This window comes from Polypterus senegalus, chromosome 18 (assembly GCF_016835505.1).
Source record: "Polypterus senegalus isolate Bchr_013 chromosome 18, ASM1683550v1, whole genome shotgun sequence".
Lineage (NCBI taxonomy): Eukaryota > Metazoa > Chordata > Cladistia > Polypteriformes > Polypteridae > Polypterus > Polypterus senegalus.
Genome location: NC_053171.1, coordinates 4,983,915 through 5,005,273, shown reverse-complemented (window position 1 = coordinate 5,005,273; position 21,359 = coordinate 4,983,915). Strand labels below are relative to the sequence as shown.

Here is a 21,359-nt window from a genome sequence, read left to right as displayed (position 1 = left end):
ACCTGTTACCCTATAGTCCTGCCGCACCTCTGAAGGACACGGTCAGATGCTTTTTCCAAGTCTATAGAACATGTGTGGACAGGGTGATCAAACTGCACAGACCCTCCAGAAACTGTGCCAGGTAGAAGAGCTGGTCTACTGTTCCACAGCCAGGACAGAATTCCCTTTGCTCCTCCTGTATCTTCGATTCAACCATCATGCGGAGTCTCCCCTCCGGCCCCCTTGCATACACCTTAAGTGGAAGGCTGAAGAGTATAGCTGGAACACACCCTCTGGTCACTCTTCTTAAATATGAGCACCACCACACCAGTGTATCATTCCAAGGGTGCTTCACCCACCTTCTGAGGAACATCACATGGACTCCTCAATGTCCGGCGCTTTCAGCGTCTCCAGTTGGATTCCATCCACCTCACATTACCACCTTAAGCAAAACAGATGAGTTTTATTTTCTGATGCACACACTAAAATTTGTCTCTCATCCAAAGCAGTTTTTAGATGTACTGAAGGCCATCAACCTGGGACAATGATGCTGGCCACAAAATGGCCAGAGAATTGGAGCAAAATGGCATCTTTTCACAAATTCAATTTCACTGGCTTATCTCTAAATGTACGCTAAACGAAGGACCCTGGTCTAACCCCACCCAGTTCTCTGGTCTACAAACTGTACCTTCTGACTGGGAGAGTTTCAATGCACCTTTCAAGCAGACCACCTCAAGTTTAAATGCGTCGAGGTCGCATCCCAGTTGGCACGCAACGTTAACGTAATGACCCCAGCTCCGGACCTGAGTGGAACACCCTCATTGGGAAGCTATGGAGGGGTCAGGGATACCCAGCTCCATTAGCAGCCACCTGAACAACATGAGTGGGAGGTGCAGACATGGTGGCACTGTGTGGCAGCACCTTTTTTCCATGTACTCCTTTTCGCCTGATTGCATAGCCACCAGCGGGCCTCTGGCATTGGCTTGGCTCTGAGAACTTGGGGACAGGATGACACTCGAGTTGCCTCTGAGCCCGAGTGAACAAATGGGCGGCAGAGCTGGGTGGTGCAAGTATGTGTGTTTTGGGGGGCTGAGGGGACGAAACACCTCAGAGTGTGTGACAGCCTGGTGAAGCCAAAGGTCCCTTTTAGGGCCACCTCAGCAGTCTGGCATTAGGTAGCTGAATCCACTCCTCTGTCACTTGCTTTACGTTGGGTGGGATTGATCTTTAGAAATAAAACATGAAGTACTAGAAGGGAGCAATGGGAGGTAAGAGGCTTTGTGTCTTCATTGAGATGCCCCCTTTTTCAGCATTCGTTCTTTGGTTTTGTTTTTCTGCCACACACATCTGCTGCCTACTGTTTCTTTGTGCCATTTTCTTAAGAAGTTTTTTGGGTCCTTGTGATTGCGAGTCTCTGTAAGGCGCTATATCAAATGGAGGAGTCCGTCTCCCCCTGTCTCCCCATCTCCCCGACAGAGTCAGGGCAGGTTTTCCGTTTGTTTCACGACATCATTGTACATTAGCACCGATACATTTTGGCTCCCAGTCCAGCCTGTCTGTTGCCGCACGTCAAACATTTACAATAAATAATTCTTGGCAGCGCGACTGTGTGGTGAGTCGCCTGGAATTGAATTTGGAGGTTGTCAATTTTGGCTGCGGAAAACGGAGAATCAAGTGAAACCTTAATTGGATTGGAAGACTCGTCATCTGTCATTAGATCTGTTAAACTTTATTTCATTTGGACGCGGCTCCCATCGGCAACAAGACGGCACAGTTAAAAAGCCAAACTGGCCCTGGGAAGACAGAAGCAAACATTGAATGAGAAACAAACAAAACAAAGAAGTTGTTCATTGCTACAAAGAAGCATTTGGCAGCGCTCCGTGTTTTTTTTCTGTCCGTATTTAATGTCTTTTGTTTATATGCACATAAACAGAATCCTCGATTCAAAACGTGGATTGTCGCCATCCTGAAGCAGAACGGCGGGCGGCCTTGATCTGGACGTGTCCGTCTTGTGCAGGTAGCTTTAATCATCATGACATACGGTTAATGGGACACCCACACAATCTTACTGAGGGGCACCTAGCGGGACGGGACCACCTGCCCCGCAGTGACACCCTTCACAAGCCTGAACTGCCTATGGGTGCACCCAGAGTGAGGGTGTGAGGGGCAAAGACACCACCGGGAGGGCAGAAGAGGGCCAGCCAATTACAGTGTGGACACAATTCGGGGACAATGTCACCTCAAAATGTGCTGTGTGGCCCAGAAGGACGGTAGGCACAGATACCAGTATAAGAGAGGGGCCAAGGAGCACCCTGGAGTCATAAAGTGCCCGCTGGGACCCACAGGGCTGGCAGGGACATTTGAGCCTCTCTGGGTGTACAGAGTGACACCAAGGAGGGGACACCTGGCCAGAAAGAGGACAGATAGATAGATAGATAGATAGATAGATAGATAGATAGATAGATAGATAGATAGATAGATAGATAGATAGATAGATAGATAGATAGATAGATAGATAGATAGATATGAAAGGCACTATATAATAGATAGATAGATAGATAGATAGATAGATAGATAGATAGATAGATAGATAGATAGATAGATAGATAGATAGATAGATAGATAGATAGATAGATAGATAGATGTGAAAGGCACTATATAATAGATAGATAGATAGATAGATAGATAGATAGATGCCCTATGTGACCCTGAACCAGCACCCTGGCAACAGAAATATGAACACAATTGTGGAAAATATTTGTATTTCATAAGGATCTTTGGATAAAAGGTGACCACCAAAATTACTTGTCATTAGCTTATCTTGCATCTTGCAACTTTTTTCGTTTATCTTTGACTACTGGGTCATGGCCACACCCTGTTCAGCATACCACACCCCTTTTGCATTCATAAACACACCTCCTCTCACTTATCACCACAGCCTAGGACATGAATGGATAAGAATAGGACACAAGATCAAACATAAAGAGCTCCAAACTCCACTACTGTAATTAAATTTTATTTAATGTAAATTTATATTTGTGCTTCATCTTGAGTAGAAAAGTACACACACACACTGTGTATACTGTATATATATATATATATATATATATATATATATATATATATATATATATATATATATTATATTTATCAGGTAACTATCACACAGCACACATTTTCTGTCATTTGTACATTTTTTCTTTTCTTACTCTTTCCAGTGTATGCATCTATTTTTTAGCGCCTTTCATTCATCTATCTATCTATCTATCTATCTATCTATCTATCTATCTATCTATCTATCTATCTATCTATCTATCTATCTATCTATCTATCTATCTATCTATCACTGAACTTTAAATCACAAAGCACAAATTCAGACTAAACTGGACCACAGGGATGTCCTTTACGTTTTTTAAATTATGTCATATCTCATAGTCTTGGGGCAGACATAATGATGGGATGAAAGGCTCCCACTAACTGACGATTATAAATTGCTGTAATTAACTGAGTTAGTTTGACCTTGATGTACCATTTATGCTGCTTATTTTTATATTGTGTACCCCAGTTGTGACCAGCAGTTGCTTTTTTCATATGTAAGCTTAGAGGTTAAGCGTTTCCGTTTAAAACAAGCACGTTCCTTATATAGTGGGCTCAGAAAGTTTTCAGACCCCTGAATTCTGCTGTGAGTGAGAGTTTTCAGTTTTTGATTTGCAATAAATTTGCAAACCCTTCTAAAGTCACACTTTCACTTTGTCATTATAAGGTACTGAGTGTAGATTGATAATTAAAAGTGCCAAATTGATCCATTTAAAATAAAATGTACATACAACACAATAAAGTGTGCAGAAAGTCAACAGGGATGGGATATGATCTGTTACTGGTCATTTGACACAAAGCTCAACTGTTAAAAAGTGCTGACAATGTAGGAATATTCAGATAACGAAGCCCCAGTGTGTGGCTCTGAAATGGCCCTCCGTTAATTAGACATACAGCAGACAAATCGTCCCTGAAGCCCGTGCTGTGCCCGTCAATGCTCAGTCCATCGCTCTTTCAGGTGACTCCTCGCTAGTGTCACGCTGCTCAGTGATCGTGTGACAGTGGCCCGCTCATCCCTATCCCGATGGCTCATTGAGCTCATGATGTCATCCACGCCTGGTGCAGGAGTCAGCGTCGTCACAGTATGAAAGTGCGCCTCCCTGTGGAGTGACCTAATAGTGCGAGTGGTGTGTTTGGGTGCCAATGTTGTCAGCCCTCTCGTCACTCTCATGTCCTCACGTGTCGCGGAGCTTTCATATTTTGTCTGATGCAAGTCATAAACTTTCCCCGTTGGATCCACTTCTTGTGTGAGGGATGAAAATGGAGGCCCGTCACTGATCAGGAAACTTCTTTTTGTAATTTAGAGCAAAGTGCTTGGAAAGGAAGGACAAACTAAGTTGAAAACAACATGGTGAGAAATTTCCTTTGAAATGAATTTCTCGTTTAATATGATGCCTGGGATTTCTTGTGTCGGTAATGCACTCCTTGCCAACTCTAGTCACCCCATAAATGTATGTCATGTGGGAAAACTGGCTTCTGGGAATGTGACGTGGAGTAATGAGCAAGTGTCTCTGAAAAAAAAAAACAAAAAAAAAACAGAAATGGCAGCTCTCGTGTTTGATTATTAATTGGCAGAGGTGCTACCCGCTATTCAAATTAGATAATAAGGTAGTTTGCCATTCTTGTTAGCGAAAAGCACTCCTAATATTTTAACGCGTTTGCACTTGACGTCTGTGTTACTCTTCCTGCATCGTTAAGCGTTTCTTCTTAGAAGACAAAGGCGACGGGTCTGTTTTGGTTTCTTTTCGGTGGTCTTAATGTATTCATGGATTTCAGGAATGAAGAGGAATGAAGAGTCTCACTCTTTGACTGGCTGCACCATTTGCAGCTCGAACGTTTAACAGGAGGAATAGTAAATGTGGCTCGGCGGCTCCTGAACGTCGGGCGCGTTCAGATTGGCAAACACCTTTTGAAATGGATGAGCACTTGGTGGTCCCAATGAATGCCCTCCCTCCTGAATATCCTCTTCTTTTACAGTTTGCTAGTCACGCCTCCTCTTTAATTACTATACAATACAATTTATTTTTGTGTAGCCCAAAATCACACAAGGAGGGCTGCAATGGGCTTGAACAGGCCCTGCCTCTTGACAGCCCCCCAGCCCTGACTCTCTAAGAAGACAAGGAAGACACCTTGGGAACGGCAGTTCAAAGAGAGACCCCCTTCCAGGAAGGTTGGGCGTGCAGTGGGTGTCAAAAGAAAGGGGGTCAATACAACACAATACCCAGAACAGAACACAAGTCATCCTTAATACAATACAATACAATAGTGCAGTAGAAATATTACAAGTACGAGCAGAATTTAACAGTAGATGACATCCCATAATATGATTTGGATTAGTTTAGAGTCCTGGAGACCTCGGCCATCAAGCTGCCTCCCCCTATTGGCCATTCCACAGCTGAGTCAGTGCTGGGCCAGCCAATCCGATGAAAGGACCCCTCTTTCCCATGATTCCTGCGATCCCCCATCAGAGATGACTTTACCTTAGACAGGCAGGTGGGCAGTGGCACCAAGTGGCACATTTGAGTACCAGAACAGGTGAGGGTGAGTAATAAATTACAACTGTCATGTTACTTTAGTGCTAATGACAGTCTGCACAGTTAATCAGCAGCTCTAGTCAGGGTGTGCTAAACTGAACTCGTGAGGATGAAGGAGCATCTCTTATAGTAGCAGGCAGACCACTCCACAGTTTAGGGGGTCCTGTAACTAAAAGCTTGACCTCCCACTGTTATTTTATTAATCCTTGGAATCCTAATCAGACCAGCATCTTCAGATCTTAATGTGCGCTCTGGTTTGTAAGTCATGATAAGTTCAGACCAGTAAGCCGGACCTCGGCCATTTAATGCTTTATAAGTTAAAAGGAGGATTTTGAAATCTGCCCTAAACTTAACCGGGCGCCAGTGTAAAGATTTAAGAACTGGAGTTATGTGTTTGTATTTTCTAGTTCTTGTAATAATTCTTGCAGCAGCATTTTGGATTAACTGGAGGCTGAATAGAAAACAGTCTGAACAGCCAGTGAACACCGCATTGCAGGAGTCAATCCTACTAGAGATGAATGCAGGAATTAATTTCTCAGAATCCTGTTTATTTAGAAAGCTCCTTAATTTCCCAATATTTTCAAGATGGAAGACACCTGATTTTTAATGTTTGCTTTAAAGGACCTGCTAGAGTCAAAGAGAACTCAGAGATTGCGGGCTGATTCAGTAAAATTAATGTAGATTCCAACTGAGTTAAATGATGACAGAATATTATTGTGATCAGCGTCACTCCCTCCAATAATTAACATCTGTTTAAAGACAAGTCGTTCTCATCCATCCACTCCTTTAATTCACTAACACAACTAATTAAAGATAACATCGGAGAAACTTCATTTGATCTGAAAGAAAAGTAGAACTGGGCGTCATCTGCAAATGAGTGAAAACTGAGTGCTGCGGGACACCATATTGAACTTCTGTGTGTAATGATGGAGTCCTGTCAGCACATTTCTGTACGTAATGGAATCGATTTGATAAACAAGCGGGTGGACAAACAAAAAGTCACCAATTCCGACAAACTCCAAACAATGATTCTGCAAAAATGAGCTGCTGCCATCAGTCAGGATTGGGCCCAGAAGATGATTGCCAGCCTGCCAGGGTGAACTGCAGAGGTCTTAAAAAGAAAGAAGGGCCAAAACTGCAAATATTGACCCTTTGCTTAAACTTCATGTCTTTGCCAATAAAAGCCTTTGAAACTTCTGAAATGCGTGTAATTCTACTTCAGTACACCATAGAAACATCTGAGAAAAAGATCTTAAAACACTGAAGCAGCAGACTTTGTGAAAACCAACACTTGTGTCCTTCTCAACACTTTTGTCCAGGACATCAGCCCGATCCTTAGGTAATGTTTACTGTCGTCTAGTCCTTAGGAATTTCCAAAGAGTTTTGCAGAATACGCATCAAAGGCTTTTATTGGCTCCACTAACCTCCTTAAGCACTCTGTGATAAACGTTCGCTGGTCCGGGTGATTTGTTCGATTTCAGCCTATTTAATCCTCACAGCACATCTCTCTCTACAATTTCCAAGTCCCTCAGTAAGCCCTTAATAATAATAATAATAATAATAATAATAATAATAATAATAATGACGATGACGATGATGATGTATTATCATTATTATCATCCATCCATCTATTATCCAACCCGCTATTTCCCAACTACAGGGTCACGGGGGTCTGTTGGAGCCGATCCCAATCCAACACAGGGTGCAAGGTAGGAAACAAACCCTGGGCAGGGCACCAGCAGGCCCCGGCCACCGCAGGACACGCACACATACATCCACACACCAATTATTATCATCATCATGTTATTTATATAGCGCCTTTCCCCTGCCTGTTATTGTTTGGAGGCCATCCACAACTTTCTCCCGGAAACGTACATTTTTCTCTTGCAATCACCCTAAACAATGTGGTTGGAATACGTCTTTAAGCTCACTGCTCACAGAGCATTTTGTGATTAAGCTGATCTTTTACGAAATGTAACACTTTAGTGACAAACCGCCATAATGTCACACAGTGGCTTGAATTCTAAACTCTCTTCCCTCTTTACCTTGCAGCATCGGCGACGTTTGAAGATTTTCAGATCCGTCCTCATGCGCTGTTTGTCCACTCCTACCGAGCGCCGACGTTTTGCGATCACTGCGGAGAAATGCTGTGGGGGCTTGTGAGACAGGGCCTTAAATGTGAAGGTAAGGAGCTCAATGTTTGTATTTCAGCTAGGGGTTCGAGTCCTTCTCCTTTCTGTTCATTTTTGAGTTCTTCATTTATGTTAATGTTTATTGCATTCATTTTGTTTTCTGCATTGTTCCTTGTGTCTGGTGGGTGGTCCCCCCACCTGCCCATCACCGCCGAGGATTGCCCCTCAGCCTTACAAAGGTGCGGGTTACTTATAGTCCCTGGCGGTTCTTTGAGTGAACTCGGGAGTCAGTGAGAATTTCTTGTGTTTCCACTGTGATTTTTCTGGATTTCGATTTTCTTATCGTCTTTTTCGACCACTCTCCTTGGGTGTAGTACAGGGACTTTGTTTGCAATTGATTGTCTTCCTTTTGGCATTTGTGATCTACTGAGCTTGCTTTTGCTGAACAGATTCTATTTTTTTTGTAACACAAATCCTTTATTTCATAAAGATCCTACATGGCCCTATGGTATTAGCCAGGGTTTTTGATGGGATTTCCCACTCTAAAGGGGTATTTTTGGAAACCCAGGGATTTGTGTGCTCGAGAGTCCCGGTTTATAACACTGAAGGGGGTTTTACTGACTGCTGTTCACAGATCTGTTATGAATGACTTCATTGTGACCCTTTATGCCACATTAACGTTGTGTTTTTGAGGTCTTTTTCATTCCAATTATGGATTTTGAATAGACATGAGAAAAGTTTTCATTGTATGGAATCTCACAATCCAGAATATGGCCAACACAAAACATGCCATTTTATTGTGTATTGTCTGACGTTACCACATGGCTCAAATGAAGCATAAAGACAATCAATGATGGCAGGGAATTTAAAAATCTGATTGAAAAGCTAACATTAATGCATAACAGAACAAACTGAGTTGCACTTTGCAGAATCGTTTTTCAGGTGGAAACTAATGGCGCACAACATGGTGTAACCAGCTGGGGGCATCAGCAAGCCCCAAACCCCACACTCAATAACACCCAACACAGTCCTGGGTTCAGATACTGGATTTTCTTAATCCACCCAGCACTGTGCACAGTGAAGCACAGCCAATGACCACACAAACAAAGAAACTCTGTCCTCTCCTTCTGCCTCCATTTGAGTGTCGCCCGCTGACCCCCCAACTGCTGGGCTCCTTTTACACTGGACTCAGAACAGCTTCTGGTGACTTGTGGGGAGCACCTCTGGGTTTTCTGAGACCCAGGGTAGTCCTCCCTCCCTCTTGTGGCATCCAGGGAGCCCGACAGGGTTGCACTTCAGGACTCCAATTCCCATGAGCCCCTGTCGGTGTGTAAGCTGGGACACCACCATTGGAACAGCATCACCTAACGCATAGAGGGTGGAACTGCTTCTGGCCTCCAGCTTCTGGTTGTCCACCCCCCTGCCAACTACCATCTTGTCCAGAGGTCATGCTGTCGTCCTGCCAGGATGCCATCCTGTCCTACTCACAATGGGCATCACGGTACATAAATGTGCACTCTGACTGTAGGTTGAGTGTTTTAAATGCACGCTGAATTAAGTGATCCACATCCTCGGATGAGTACAGTAGCATGTTTCTGTATCCGCTGTATCCACACACTTGTTTCTATATTAATCTGGACCACCAAAGCACAATCTTCTCATCATGGTGGAACAGTTAACTGAGAGAAGCAATCAGCTGTTATGGCAGCCCGACAGTCATTAGGGGTGAGCATCTTCTCACTGCCAAGAATCAGAGAACGAGATGTTAGCGGCTGCGCCCCCTCTTGCCCTGCTGTGGTATTGCTTACCTCTAATAAACCTGGAAGGTGACCCTCCGACGCACATGTGTGACAGTTGATTTATTGTACATTTCTCACACATTTCTCAATGTCTTTGTGTGAGGTTGTGGCAGCCGAGTAGGTTGGGGTCCTTTGATCGGCGATCCCTTGTAGTTTTCAGTTGGCCACATGCCTTGGTCCGGTGCGCACTGTTGCTTTCGCTGTCGAGCGTGCTTCAAAAATGAAGAATCCATCATCACTATTCAACGTGCCTTCTGAACGCACTTCAGCATTTCTCCTAACGGTGACGTCCCAAATCGGAAAACAATTCTAAATTTAGACAGACGGGAACAACATTGAGAAGTAACTCTCCAGGCTGTCCTCGGACTGTATGAACGCTTGAAAACATCCAATCTTTAAGGGTGTCAATGTTGCCATCTTCTCGACGTTCAGCACGCTTCTGCCTTCGGCATTTCCCAGCACGTCTTTGATTTTGCATGAGGACCTTCATTTCCATCCATACAAGATGATGACAGTGCAGGAACTCGCTGGAGAGACTGGGAGAGCCATAGAGAGTTGTGCGCTAACATTCTGCACACCGTTCATCGAGATGCCATCGTCATGTGCAGCCAAGAGGCACATTTCCATTTGAATGGTTGCATAAATAAGCAAAACATTCGCTATTGGGCTGAAACCAACCCTTGTGAACATCATCTGAGACCCCCGTACAGGGAGCACATGTGTTACAGTTTGGTGTGCCATTGCAGAATTTGGGTCAGTGACGTGCAGTGAGGTTCATGGCTGGTGAGGCACCGACTCTTTCAGAGTGAGATTTACAAATATATGAACACCAAAGAGTCTCTTATTCACTGTTTCACTGACTACTGGTTATGTTTCATATCTCATCTCATTCTTTACACACACACAGGTAAGGCGCATAAGAAAGAACGTGACGTTTATAGTGGCAGAGAGAGAGCGCATTTGCTCCTCACCCTCCATGTGTTCTCAATTTGCCATTGCAATTCTACAATTCACACTCATTCAATACAAAGGAAAGTATAGAGCGGTGTACAAAAAAAAAAACGGATTTCAAATTTGACCTTCATTGAAATATTTAGATGTTTAATTCGGATGTTTTAATCAATTTTAAGTAGAAGAACAGCAACTAAGAGCGCCTTTTGGGCTCACATGCACCCACTTCAGGGCGGCACGGTATTGTCTGCCTCACCTTCTGTCTTTTCATGTCTGATCAGTAAGATATAATATCCATCCATTTTCCAACCCGCTATATCCTAACTACAGGGTCACGGGGGTCTGCTGGAACCAATCCCAGCCAACGCAGGGAACAAGGCAGGAAACAAACTCCGGGCAGGGCGCCAGCCCACCGCAGGGCACACACACACCAAGCACACACAGACGGGACGATTTAGAATCACCAATGCACCTAACCTGCATGCCTTTGGACTGTGGGAGGAAACCTACGCAGACACGAGGAGAACATGCCAACTCCAAGCAGGGAGGACCCGGGAAGTGAATCCGGTCTCCTATCTGTGAGGCACTAGCGCTACCCACTGCGCCACCATGCCGCCCAAGATTTAATATGTGACACACATTTATTATAGATATTAGCCCAACTGTGGAAAGTCAGGGTGTGTAATAAACGAGTCTGCAAACCTTATACTGGCAACATACAGAGAGACAGCGACTGGCACGCTCCATTTGCAGGCGTCACTCCATCAGTGTGTGACGAAGAGCGCAGTCCGAAGGAGGTGAGGCTTGTCACTGCTGTGCCTCGCGTTTCTCCACCATAAATTAGAACAGGAAATTTGCCAATTCAGAGATTTTGACTATAAAAATCCATCCATCCATTATCCAGCCCGCTATATCCTAACTACAGGGTCACGGGGGTCTGTTGGAGCCAATCTCAGCCAACACAGGGTGCCCCAGGCAGGGCGCCAGCCCACCGCAGGACTATAAAAATGATCAAAATTATTGGAATCATACAGAAAACAAATTTATAGCACAGACCATGTGACCAGTGGACACCTTTATCTTATGTTATCATTATTAGTTTTTTTTACTAGAGCTTCACCTGCCTCCCCTGACCCCATGTCCCAGAACGATAGACATTTGGAATAAGCGACCAAGTAGTGTGGTAGACAGTAAGACGTTAGGGACTTTCAAAACTCGACTTGATGTTTTCTTGGAGGAAACAAGTGGACAGGACTGGCGAGCTTTGTTGGGCTGAATGGCCTGTTCTCGTCCAGATTGTTCTAATGTTCTAATACATAGTAGGGTAGGCCCTTACTATTTCGAGGAGGGGGGAGCAATGGTCACCGTCACTTCAAAATGTTCCATTGAAATGCTGGAGAACTTTTTGAAACCCAACTACAAGAAATGGATGTGGTGGATACCTGGAGAAACAGCTCATACGGCGCAGAGATCCATGCAAGTTTTGTGGGAGATGTTTCCAGGGAAGCTGATCTCCCTGCGTGGTGATGTCGGGTGGCCTTCACGTTCGCCTGATCCCACTCCGTTTGGGGCTCCCTTAAGTCACAGGTATACACACACCAACCTCAAAACCTTGAAGCCCTCAAGGACGCTATTCTCCACGAAATGGCCGAACGAGTCATGCGAGTGTTCAGAAATTGTCTCAAAGAGTGTAACACTAACGACGACATCGTTTTTAAAACACGGTGAAGAAAAATCTATTTTATATAGCCATTCTCGTGTCGTAAAGAAATTGAGTTTATCGTGTAGCATTTTTGTAGAATAAATGTTTAAAATGTGCTACTTCTTTTTGGCTCCCCGTGTATTTACGATAACAATTTTCTTTCCATTTCTAGATCTGCTTCTGTTTGGTGTGTTGTGTGCTTGTGTGGCCAGTAGGGGCATCATGTTGGTCACTCATGCTCCAAAACATTTATTCATTTTCTTTTTCTTGTGTCTTCAGCCACGCCAAGGATTGGTAGCACATTTCAAAAAAAAAAAGGGTCTCAAGGTGGAGGGCGGGGAAGGGGTCTCGAGGAGCGGTACAACATAAAGTAAAACTTTATTTGATTGTAAAATCGATATCCTTATTACAAAACACAACACATAGATGTCATTTTGGCAATGGACTGAAATAATGATGGTTGGAAGATCCTCTTTGTAATTGTATCAATTGATGAGTCCTCTTGTGGTAGACCACCTGGACCCTCTGCAGTTTGCCTGTCGGACAGTCTGGAGTGGAGGATGCAGTTATCCATTGTCACACACGTGTGCGTCGAAGTCAACTGAAGGGCTCACAAAGGGATAATTCTGTGCCAGGCCAGGGGGTGGCAGAGTGCATGGATGCTTCCTCTTTTTCATCGGCAGACCAACCCCAGGAAATTTTGCCTGGACTCGATGACATCACTTCCGGTTCTGACCCCGAAGACGTCACTCCTCCTGCCCGGTTTTAAAACCACCATCTTTGGTGTTCCATTGTTGGACTGAAGTCTGTTGAGGCCTCTTGTTCATGGATGCAAGCCTTCATCTTTGGCAGCCTAATTCAAGTATACGGGCGGCTGCCCCCCAAACCTCTTTCTGCGTCTGTCCAGTCCTTTCACACCACAAGACTGGCAGCACTCTGAGGATGTTTTCATTTCTTCCTTCAGTACAATTCAGCGATCCCTGCTAAGGGGTCAGCTCAGGAATACGCCGGTGTCCTGGATGATGGATTCTCTGTCAGGCAGACCACCATTTGTGACACTCGAGGACTGTGTGAGGAACACTGGAGCACCACATGGAGCAGGCCTGTCTGCTTTGCTCTTCACTCGGTATGCCTCCGACTACAAATACGACAGCAGGTCAGGTCACCGGCAGGAATTCATACGTGATCCTGTCACTTATGGGGTATACTGGTGATAAGAATGAGACAGAGGAGACGAGTCAGGGGAGAACTTTGTTTGTTGGTGTAGAAAGAATTGTCTGCAACTTAATTTCATGAAAACCAAGGAACTGCTTACTAACTTGCAGGACACCAAAGAGCCTCCATGTATAGGTTACTATTCAGAGAGTGGATGTAGAGATGGTCCACTCCTACAAGTGCTTGGGGGTCCAGATCAATGACAGGTTAGACTGGTCTCATCACACAGAGGAAGGATAGAAGAAATAGCAGAGTGGACTCATCTTCCTTTAATGCCGGTACTGACATCCTGGACACCTTCTATAAGTCTGTGATGGCCACTGTGGTGTGCTGGGAAGGTGACATCACTTCAGGAGAGGCCCACCAAACCACTAGGTAAATTAAAAAGCCCTTTCTCAATCATGGGATGCACTCTGGACCATCTGAATGTAGTAGAGGAGGAGAGAATGAAGACAAACATGAGTGCCATTATGAACAATGCTGCACATGCTGTATGTGACAAACCAGCACTGAGGACCCACAGCCAACACATTTTACAGAAGAAGTGTGTCAGGAAACGTGGCCTGGGATCGTTTATGTATATAATGGCAATATGCCTGTAGAGCACCTCTAGGGACTGGGGCCGACAAGTCAGGCGTTTTCTTTCGTTTTAGTCATGGGGGTGTGTGTTCAGACCATAACGTGTATACTGTACTAGCTGTCCCCTGCGGCTCTGCCCGTGTAGTAGTAACAGACAAACTTTACAAACCAATAAACAAACAGGTATCGCTGACTAAGTGGAGGCGAGTTACACTCCAAAACACAGAAGTAGACCATCTCGAACGGAGGCTGGCACATGAGTGAGGAGGGCCCTGCCTGCCATCTCCTCCCCTCGACCCACAGCCTGTCTCGGATAAGCGCAAATATATTGCTCCTGTAATTTGAACTATGACTCATAATCGCAAAATCAACCGGAGTGTTCAGGCAAAAAAAAAAACAGATCTAAATCTGTTAGGTAGTCCTCTCATGAAAAGCAGACAGACAGACAGACATTGGATTTTTATACACTGCTCAATAAAATGAAAGGAACACTTTGAAAACACATCAGATCTCAATGGGAAAAAATGATCCTGGCTGTCTCTACTGCTATGGACTGTTTGTGGCGTGAGTGCAGAAAGGGCTTCTTTCTCATCGCCCTGCCATACTGAATTGTAGAACGATGTACAGATACACCATCTGCAGCGAGATGTTCCTGCAGGTCTTTGGAGGTGATCTGTGGTTGTCTGTCACCATTCTCACAATCCTGCTCATATGTCGCTTCTGTATTTTTCTTGGCCTGCCAGACCTGCTGGGTTGGTTTAACATCAACTGTGCCTGTGGCCTTCCATTTCCTGACTCCATTCCTTACAGTTGAGACTGACAGTTTAAACCTCTGAGATGGCTTTTTGTAGCCTTCCCCTAAACCAGGAGACTCAACAATCTTTGTTTTCAGATCTTTGGAGAGTTGCTTTGAGGATCCCATGCTGTCTGTCACTCTTCAGAGGAGACTCAAAGGGAAGGAAGCACAACTTGGAATTGACCACCTTAAATACCTTTGACCACTCATGACTGGACACTCTTATCTGTGAAGTTCAAGGCTTAACGAACTCATCCAGCCAAGTAATCAGCATTGAGCAGTGACAGGCATTCAAATCAGCACAATGACAAGGGGACCCAGATTTGTGCGCAGCCAGTTTTTCACATTTGATTTCATTTCATACGACTAAATACTGCGTCACTAAAGATCTTTGTTCAGAAAACACTGCAGTACTCCTAGGAAATGAAAGACATACCACTGATATCTTGTTTGTTGAAAGGAGAGTCAATTATGATGCAGGCTGAGAGGGGTTCTCAAACTTTTACATATGACTGTCCAAAATGGACCGACTAACCAGTGTCCATCATACAATATCTGAAAATAAAGAAAGATGAAGGTCTCAGGACTGCTGATCTGCTCAGATCCGTAAAACATTTGAACAGAAAAGAGAAAATCAACAATTTCAAAAATGTCTGCTATTGCACAATGAGAGCAGCACCAAGCCATGGAATTAAAGAGCGGGTTTAATTAATGACAAGACTCGCCACCTAATTGAGCAACCGGTTGGAGTGAAATTGGTTGGATTTTGAGGCCCTGACTTAGGTGGTCTTCTGTTGGCTCACTTACATTTCTGTTTGGGTGCCATTTAAGAAAAGAAATGAAGCAATTCAGAGGAACAAAATCTTAAAAAACAAGTCCATTAAAATGAAAAGGAGTTGACTAGCAGCAAAAACTGGTCACCAATTCAGAAAAGGGTTAGAATGAAAACCTGCAGCCACTGGGGCCCCCCAGGACCGGAGTTTGAGACCACTGCCAGATACTCCATTTGTTTAGCTTATCAACTCTCAGACCACCCTCTCCCGAGATCACAAATAAAGTAAAATACTAAAATGAATATTTAATCCACTATGAAATACCTACAGTATATCATACACTGTATAGTTTTTTTTGTTTTTCAAGAATTTTTCTCAGATGTTCATCAACAATTTGACCGCCTGCTCTCAACCACAACCACAGGAATAATTTAAAATAAATATTTAATAAATGAAATGGTAAAATTCCTATTTATATACAGTATAATGTGTACATAGTTTATTTATTATTCAAGATTTTTTTCCGGGGTTCATCAGCCCATCCACTCATGAATAAAGTAAAATAGTAAATCTAATAATTCAATAGTAAAATACCTAATTATATACCGTGTACTGTATTTAAAGTTTATTTTTTATTCAATTATTTCCTCAACGCTCATCAACCCCCTGAGTCTAATCACCAGCGTCCACTCACTACTAAATGTTAGCCCTGCTCCACAAACACGTGCGTCAGTTCCGGTGGGCTTTTGCACAGGAATGTGGACCACTACTGTAGTTGGCGACTCTGATTCTGCCTAAGAGTTGTGATATGAAGTAGAGCGGCGCCCACAGGACAAAGTCTGGGTGTAGTGAGCTTGGAAATCGAAATTCCAATTGTGGCAAAACAGAGTAATTAAAACACAGGCCAAGGTTAAAACCCCCCAAAAAAGTCAAGATGTTGTTCATTAAAACAAAATACGCAAAACAGAGCTAGACATGTTAGCCGCCTCATGAGCCTTTCCCTAAACGCTGATGAAGCTACATGCCAGATTTTCTTGGTGTTATCCAAAGAGTTGGGGCCTCATGTATTAACAGTGCATACGCCCGTTTCCACGCTCACATCGCAATGTATAAAAACTAAACTTGGTGTAAAGTCACACACATTCTCACGCCAGCCTTACCCTGTGGGTACGCAAGCTTCCACTTGGTTTTGCAAAATGGCGACACCCAGCTTTAAAGCAATGCTGCTGTTCCTGTGTGGTCTCCAATTCCTTTTTTAGAATCACATCCCTGACGTGGCTTTATCAAATAAACTAATAAACGATACGCGGTTAATTTCAGTGTAAGGCACCTGATTGTAATCAACCTGTAACAATATAATGGTTCACAAATTAGCCAAACTATTCCAAATACCACAGCTGCTTTAGCGTTGTTACTCTCAGTGCACCACTCTGAGTATTTTAACCCACTGTATCTGAGTGTGGAATCACAGCTCTACAGCAGCTGATCAGAAAGCTCTACGGCAGATTGTGTCGAAAGCGTTTTAGGATTATTGGGATCCAGCATCTTACACACGCTGCTTTAGCCATGAGCACAGTCTGTTTGAACTTCTCCCATTCGACAAACGCTTCAGAGCCTTTCCTGCAAGAACCTCATGATTTAGAAACAGTTTCATCTCAGAAGGTCTAAACGCACTCAGTCAGTCCATCAAGTGCTCCCAGTAGAACTGTCTGTACTTATAAGTAAGATCATAAGTACCTCCAGCCTACAAAAAGGACATAGCAGCACTAGAGAAGGTCCAGAGAGGAGCGACGAGGCTGACTCAGGGCTACAAGGGATGAGTTATGAGGAAAGATTAAAAGAGCTGAGCCTTTAAAGAGATGAAGAGGAGATCTGACTGAAGTGTTTAAAATAATGAAGTGAATTAATCCAGTGGATCGAGACGGTGACTTTAAAATGAGTTTATCAAGAACACGGGGACACAGCTGGAAACTTGTGAAGGGGAAATTTCGCACAAACATTAAGAAGTTTTTCTTTACACAGAGAACGATAAACACTTGGAATAAGCGATCAAGTAGTGTGGTGGACAATAAGACTTTAGGGGCTTTCACAACTTGACTTGATGATTTTTTAGAAGAATTAAGTGGAGAGGACTGGCGAGCTTTGTTGGGCTGAATGGCCTGTTCTCATCTAGTGTTCTAATGGGATTGTGTCTTGGGACTTGGGCCTCGAGTGTTCTAATATCTCTAATGTACCTCACTGTAAACTTGTACAGCTTACAGATGTAATATTAAATAACATGAGCCACTTTATGAACCATCTGTACTATCTGCACTATATTTACATGTATATTGTATTTATGCTTTCATATTGTATAATTTTCATTATTTTCTATCGTATTATTATTATTATTGTTATTTTATCATTCTATAAGAAAATAAGTATACGGAGGATTTGCATATTGAATTTCTTTGTACCATACAATAACAATATCCATCCATCCATTATCCAACCCACTATATCCTAACTACAGGGTCACGGGGGTCTGCTGGAGCCAATATAACAATAAACAAATTCAATTCAATTCAATAGAAGAGAGCCCCTCACCTTTACAGATGATGATGACTGGCTTCTAAGTCAATTTAGATTTCCAAGCGCTATCTCCTTGGACCTCTTGATATCTTGATTTTAAGATGAAATGCATTTAAGTATGCATATTACATTACACAGATACATTTTTAACGTCATGTAAACAATATACACTGTTAGTAATCAAACATATGAGCACGGTGACTCAGCGGTAGCAATGAGCTGGCGCCCCGTCCAGGGATTGTTCCTGCCTTGCGCTATATTCTTGCTGGGACTGGCGCGACCCTGGATGGATAAGATGGATGGCATAATTAAACATGTACTACAAAGATTTTTCAAAGTTCCTTAAAGTTTTGAAGAATTGGTATTCTAAGCTTACAGCTGGTTTGACATTTATTACAGAGCTGATTGTGTGGCGATTGGTTACCTGGAGCAAGAAAAGGAAGGACAGGCATTGGGGGTTAGTGCGTTTGAAAGAGACAGTACTGCTGCAGTAAATTATTTCATCGAAGGTCATGCACGGCGCAGCAAGCATTTTGCGGGACACAGGAACAATCTCTGGACAGGGCGCCAGCTCGTCACTACCACTGTGCCACTGTGCCCCCATGTTTAATACATGCTTTAATTCATTTCATCATGAAAATTATATCAAGTGTTCATCTTAGTATTTAAATTGTTCAGAGAGCTGTAATGTCATGAATGTAATGGATTCTGTGTCCTGTTGGCATAACAGAAAGGACGTTGAAGAAGCACGTAGTAATTCACACACATAGAGCACATAGAAGAACACACACAATACAAAGCATTTAATGTGCTGCTTTAGTTACAGTGGGATCTGAGAAACTCTAGTAAATTTAATATTGATTTTAAGATTAAGTTTACTTAATGTTTAAAGTTCTACTTTAATGACAAAATAAATTTTGAGATTAAATTGGACATTTCACTGTGTCCCTATTTTTTTCTTTTCTCTGAACCCTGATATGTTTTCGTGTGACACTCAGACGGTGGGCTGCAACTCACCTTTTCAATTTGACTTTGATAGCAGACCACTTCATTTTTATTTTGAGCACTGTGCGACTTTCTGAACTTGAACCTTCGAGTTTCTCCGCCACTCTATCACTCAATCAACTTCCTTTTGTTGTTTATACCGCTGCTTAAGCCACCAAGTAGTACGTTTTTTTAATGCCTCCACTTCACTTTTGCTGAAATTCTTTTTTATTCCTGTGCTTTTGCCAATGTCTTTTAACAAAACGCTAAACAGAAGGTGATATTTATATTGATTTGCATATTAAAACATGCAACATTATGGGAGGAGTCAGGGTGGGCTGGTAGGCGCATGCATGTGCGTTACTTTTCACTGTGACTGGGATTTATGGAGTGGAAGTGTGTGGACGTTGGCTTACGCACGGTTTTGTGCATCTGAATTTTTTTGTGCATACGCACTTTTCCCCCTTTGTCTGTACCCTGTGGTTTAGGGTGAATTCTACGCACAGCGTTATGCACGAGGCCCTTGGACTCCACAACTCCATCAGAATTACAATGTGACACACAGTGCCACCTACAGTCCAGTGACTGGCCACGAGTGTTGACGAGAGATTGTGAGAACAAAATGGCACATCGATGACATCACCATGCAAACAATTGAGAAAATAACACAAACAGCTTCCAAAAACCAAATAAAAAGCACAAAAATGATTCCTTTAGGTAATCAGACTAATAATTATAAGGCTCGCCTCTTTTACGTTTATTTTTTATTTTTTTCCCCAACTCATACATGTACAGAGCTCAAAGGGTCACTCTTGCATGGATCCTCCTCACTAAGTCCATGTCTTCTCTGCCCACAGGTTGTGGCTTAAACTATCACAAGAGATGCGCCTTCAAGATTCCCAACAACTGCAGCGGAGTACGCAAGAGACGGCTCTCCAACGTGTCCTTAACTGGCTTGACGACATCCAGGTCAGTGTCTGCTGAGCCGTCTCCTAGCACCCCAGACGAGGGGCTCCTGGTAAGCTCATCCTGCCTCCTGTGCGGCTCTCTGTTTCCTCACTCTTCTTTTGTGGTGTGATGTGCTTCTGTCAGTAAGCGTTTAGATGTTTTTAACACAGGCTGTCAAAACAGACTTCTAGGATCGAGAGGAGACAAAAGGAAAGCTGATGGTGCTTCTGAGATTCATCAGGTCAGCTCAGGTCAGGTTGGGGAGACTGCACTGGTAACAGTGCATCGCCCAACCCACCACACGATGAATCCTGGTTGGCAACCCCCCTGGCAGACACGTGGTCCAGTCCAACCCTCTGGAAATGACCATCTATCTGCCGCAGCTAGGAGTTATGTGAGAGTCCCTTGGCCCGGTCAAGCCACTTGGGTCCTCAACAAAGAGGGCCACCCTCAGGTAATCGCCCCACATGACTGTAGTGTCGTAACTGATGCCGGTCATGTGCCTAATTCGGGACTCCATGAGCAACACAAAGTCAAAGCAGCGGCACCCAAGGATTCTCTGTAGAAACACAGTACTGAAGGAGTCCAGTCTTCATCTCAGGTCACTGGATAGCATCCATGTCACACAAACAGGAAGCACCAGGACTCTAAAGACTTGGACTTTCATCCTTTTGTAGAGATATCTGGAGCACCACACGCCCCTTTCCTGTGACCTCATGACTCCCCCATGCTCTCCCAGTCCGTCTACTGACTTCATAGGAAGAGTCACCAGAGACATGAATGTCACTGCCAAGGTAAGTAAACCTCTCGACGGGGTCAACACTCTCTCTGCAGACAGACACACTGCTGATGGCCATGCCCAGGAAGTCATTAAAATCTCTAATAATCTTAACACATTCATTTTTCACATGACTCTGTTTCTCCAGTATTAGCTTCTCTACACTGGCTGCCTGTCAGTTTTCGAACTGGTTTTAAAATCTTGTTGCTAGTTTTTAAATCTTTACGTGGGCTCGCTGCTGCCATCCAGAGTGCTTAGATCTTCTGCTCAGTTGTCTCTTGTTGTCCCTCGTACAGAGTGTCACACTAAGGGGGACAGACAGGACTTTGGCAGCCTCGCCTGTGGAGCTCTTTACCTCGTCACATAAAGGAGTCATCTACAGTTCAAAACGAGATTAAAGACTCATTTCTATTCACTTGCATTCCGTGACCTTCAGTAATACTGATGGTTTCCTTGTGATTATGTAGCATTACTTCTATTTATTATTTATTTTATTTATGTTCATTTATTTTATTTCTATTT

The 21,359-nt window shown here is 43.6% G+C and overlaps 1 protein-coding gene across 3 annotated transcripts in view; it reads left to right on the top strand.

The window, feature by feature from the left end:
• prkd1 (protein kinase D1) overlaps window positions 1-21,359 on the top strand; it is a 266,398-nt gene that overhangs the window by 176,433 nt on the left and 68,606 nt on the right. For all 3 annotated transcript variants that reach the window (XM_039741300.1, XM_039741299.1, XM_039741301.1), the window contains exons 3-4: window positions 7,662-7,793; window positions 19,969-20,129. In XM_039741300.1, coding sequence (XP_039597234.1) covers window positions 7,662-7,793; window positions 19,969-20,129 — 293 coding nt within the window. The remainder of the gene's footprint in view (window positions 1-7,661; window positions 7,794-19,968; window positions 20,130-21,359) is intronic.